The sequence below is a fragment of the Mus caroli genome, chromosome 3, assembly GCF_900094665.2.
Source record: "Mus caroli chromosome 3, CAROLI_EIJ_v1.1, whole genome shotgun sequence".
NCBI classification, from domain to species: domain Eukaryota; kingdom Metazoa; phylum Chordata; class Mammalia; order Rodentia; family Muridae; genus Mus; species Mus caroli.
Window position 1 is genome coordinate 140,098,122 of NC_034572.1, and position 3,812 is coordinate 140,101,933.

Sequence of the window (3,812 nt, forward strand, 5' to 3'; positions counted from 1 at the left end):
ATATATATATATATATATATATATATATATATATATATATATATATATATATCTGACCTTGTGACAGGTCTTGGAAAGTAAGGGCCTCATATCTAGAGAAAGATATATTAATAGACAAAAGCACATTCAGGTATGGAGTTATGAGGTCAGGAGAGATGCACAGGGTGTCACATGGGGCTGTGATAGGCCTCTGTGAGCTTCCTACTGAAGTGGTGTGTGGACCAACATTTGCATCTGAACATTAAGGCATAATTTAATGAGGATTTGAAACCAGTCATACTCCCCCCCCCAAATATTCTCTATTTGTGTGTGTTAGGATGTGTGTGTGCATGCATGTGCTATGCCATGTGTGTGATCAGAGGACACTGTGAGAGAGTTGGTTTTCCCTTTGAAGATGTTTGAGGGTCAAACTACTGTGATCAGGTTTGGTGGCAAGGGCCTTTATCTATTGAGCTGTCTTGACTTCACTCAGTTTTTAACACAGGAGAATAACATGACTAATATGATCAAATATATGCATCTGGAAGATGCAGCTCAAAGCAGGTGTTGAACTGATTAAAGCAAACATTAAGGAGAGGCAGCAAGGACACTTGGAAGGTCCCATAAGAAGTTGAGGCAAAAGGATAGCTTAAAGTGATGCCTGGTGAAAGAGGGGCAAGAAGGTAAACATGGGGATAAAGTGATTGTCCATAGTACAGAGGAGACTCAAGGGTCTCTCTGTTTGTAGGAATAATGGAAAGGGGATGGAATGTGATATCTGAAATAGAACAGGAAGAAGTTTATTTTAAAATAAGTGTGGAATGTTTTGAGGATGAAATTTTGCTTGTTTATCATTTCATCCACCCATCTACTCATGCACCTATCCAATCCATCCATCATCCATCTATTCATCCATTTATCCATCAACCCACTAATTCAATCCATCTGTCAAACCCAACCCAACCCAACCCAACCCAATCCATCCATCCATCAACCCACTCATTCAATCCATTTATCCATCTACCCATCTATCTACTCATCTGTCCATCCATCCATCCATCCATCCACCCGCCCATCTACCTATCCTCTCATCCACCCACCCACCATCATTAATTCAGAACATACTCCAAGTTCTCATTTTCTGGCATTCTTTTTTCCTTCTTTACCATATGAGTTTGGGTCTTTGAGAAAGTTCTTGTGAAAACATATAACCTACCCTAGTGAGGGATGTAAGAGTGAAGGACCAGTCAGAAACAGTGGTCATGGTCTCCTCTTTAGATTCTGGTTTTAGTTATACTTTCCCCACCAAACTGAGTTAGATGAAAGTGCTCAAGCAAGACTTGTGAGGGTATGGAAATCAACTTCTGTTAGATCCCATGGTATAATTTTTAGATTGGAGCCTGAAATACTAATGTAAGTCTTATAATCTCTGACACATTTCATGATCTCTACAAATCAGGATATTTTGTTAGTTAGAATGCATATAGTGGTTATGAATAATCAGTTAGATGAGAATATCTTAAAAATATTTCAAATACATTATTACAACTATTAAACTTCAGTGTATATACAGTCATTGTACACTGAACATTGAACTGGTTGATGTCTCTGGGAAAGTTAATGCCCTTCTCCCCCTTTCCTGTGAAACTGCTTCCACCCAAAGGTGGATAGTTGACGTGAACCACGAGATGGAGCTTACACTTAGCGAAGGCTTGCTCTGCATTGTGCTGGTCTTTGTGTCTGGTCTCTCACCCAGTGCTCTGGTGGTTTACATTTGGGAAAATGAGACACAGAGGTGAAGGCAGCACGGTTGCACTGCCCAGATCAGAAGCAGAAGAGTCAGGTGCATACTGTGATGTCTGACCCCGACAGTCCAGGTCTTTCCTGTCGTTCTCAGACAGAAGGTGTTAGGAAGCCAATGGAAGCAGAAGCCAGGAAAATCACTGGCTTTCCCTAGTCCACGGTGTGGTTCCTCTTGGAAAAAATACTTGTTTTATTTTATGTGTATGAGTATTTTACCTGAACGTGTGTGTTTGTGTGTGTGTGTTTGTGTGTGTGTGATGTATACTGTATGTGGCTGGTGCCTGTGGGGGATGGAAGAGAGCATTGGATCCCCTGGACATGGAGGTAGATGGTTGTGAGCTGCTGTGTGGGTTCTGGGAAATGATAGCTGGGATGTATTCTATTCTCAGGGAAACCTTTATGGAGTATAAGCCAGTGCCATGAATGAAGGCTATTTGGGGAATGCTGCACCCTCCCTCAAATTTTTCCTCCTTGTAATTCTTCTCCATTTGTACAGAACTAGCATGCTCCTTTTCTTCTTCTTTGTTTATAAATGCTTTTGAGCATCTCCAATGCCAGGCCCTATTATAGACACTGGGATAGATTTAAAAAAAAAAAAAGAAGAAGTACAAGTGTCTTGTTCAAACAGATAGAGAAGCATCCATTGGTTGGTTGCATGCCCTAGGTAGTAGGATGCATTTCAAGCGTGGCTGTGCTTCAAAGATGGTTGTGGAAGTCCTGTCTGGGATGGCATGGGAATCTAAGGGAAGATGCTCCAGGAAGATGGAACAGCACAGATCCTCAGTGGGAAGAAGTGCCACCAACTAGAGAGACTCAGAGAATGTGGCAGAGAGATAGGTAGGCAAAGAGCAGAGCGGGGGTTGGGGAATGAGGGCAGAGCAGTGTGGGGGGGGGGGGGGGGAGGGGACGGTGCCAAAGAGTGTCATGAAGCCACCAAGGATGCTAGTTTTCCCTAGGTCATTTTTAAAAATGAAACTACATCCAAAAAAACATGCCCATGCCTTTTTATCACAATCTCAACAGGAGTTGGTGGTAAAGACTCTGATTGTGGCAGAACCTCACGTCCTGCATGCCTACCGGATGTGCAGGCCCGGTCAGCCCCCCGGGAGCGAAAGTGTCTGTTTTGAAGTCCTGGGGTTCGACATCTTGTTGGATAGAAAGCTCAAGCCATGGCTTCTGGAGGTAAGGTGTTCTCTAAGAAATGTCAAAATAAATCAAGCTGTCACAGTCCTTATATGTGTTTAAAACCTGTCTGTCATATGTGTACTTGGCACAGGTGTCCCCAGCTTGCTGGCTGGAATGAGGCCTGAATGGAGTATGTGGGAGGGAGTGAATGAAAATTCCAGGGCCAGAACATTCCCAAGGCTGAACTGATACAATTTTCTATCGCATCTCCACTTTACCGTAGAGTGGGCTTGCTGACGCTGAGTTATTGGCTGCTTAGACAGTGGATCTTGTATCTCCTCTGGGTGGGCACTGCCTCTGGACCCCATCTTTACTGTGTCTTTAAGCACTCCATGGATAGAGAGGCTTCGGTTGATTCACTCTTCAGTACCCAGTACTTAACACCGCAGGGGACATACATTCTCCCTTATGGCCATCTGATATTTCTGAAAACCGAGTGTCTTTGGGTTTGCTGCCTGTACCCTCTCGTCATTATTAATTTTATTATAAAATGTCACTTAACATATGGAACCATGTAAATAATATACAAACAACCTCTGTTTATGTCCTGCCCAGTCACGTTTATATCTATCTGTGTTACTCACGAGACACCTTAGAATCTTTCTTTGTCCAGCTGACCCCCATCCAGATGTTCTCTCTGGGACCCCCAATCTGGCTTCACAGAAGGAGCCTGCCTTCTTGGGGCTACTCCATACTGTTTGTAGACATCTGTCAGGGAAGCAGCACATATTTGAACTGTGTTTCCAGAAGGAGTTATATATTTTTTTTGATTTTTAATATTTTTATTACATATTTTCCTCAATTACATTTCCAATGCTATCCCAAAAGTCCCCCATAGCGCCCCC

The 3,812-nt window shown here is 42.9% G+C and overlaps 1 protein-coding gene across 3 annotated transcripts in view; it reads left to right on the forward strand.

The window, feature by feature from the left end:
* The window catches only part of Ttll7 (tubulin tyrosine ligase like 7), a 128,940-nt gene that overhangs the window by 60,216 nt on the left and 64,912 nt on the right, over nucleotides 1-3,812 (forward strand). For all 3 annotated transcript variants that reach the window (XM_021157823.2, XM_021157824.2, XM_021157826.2), the window contains exon 9: nucleotides 2,806-2,964. In XM_021157823.2, coding sequence (XP_021013482.1) covers nucleotides 2,806-2,964 — 159 coding nt within the window. The remainder of the gene's footprint in view (nucleotides 1-2,805; nucleotides 2,965-3,812) is intronic.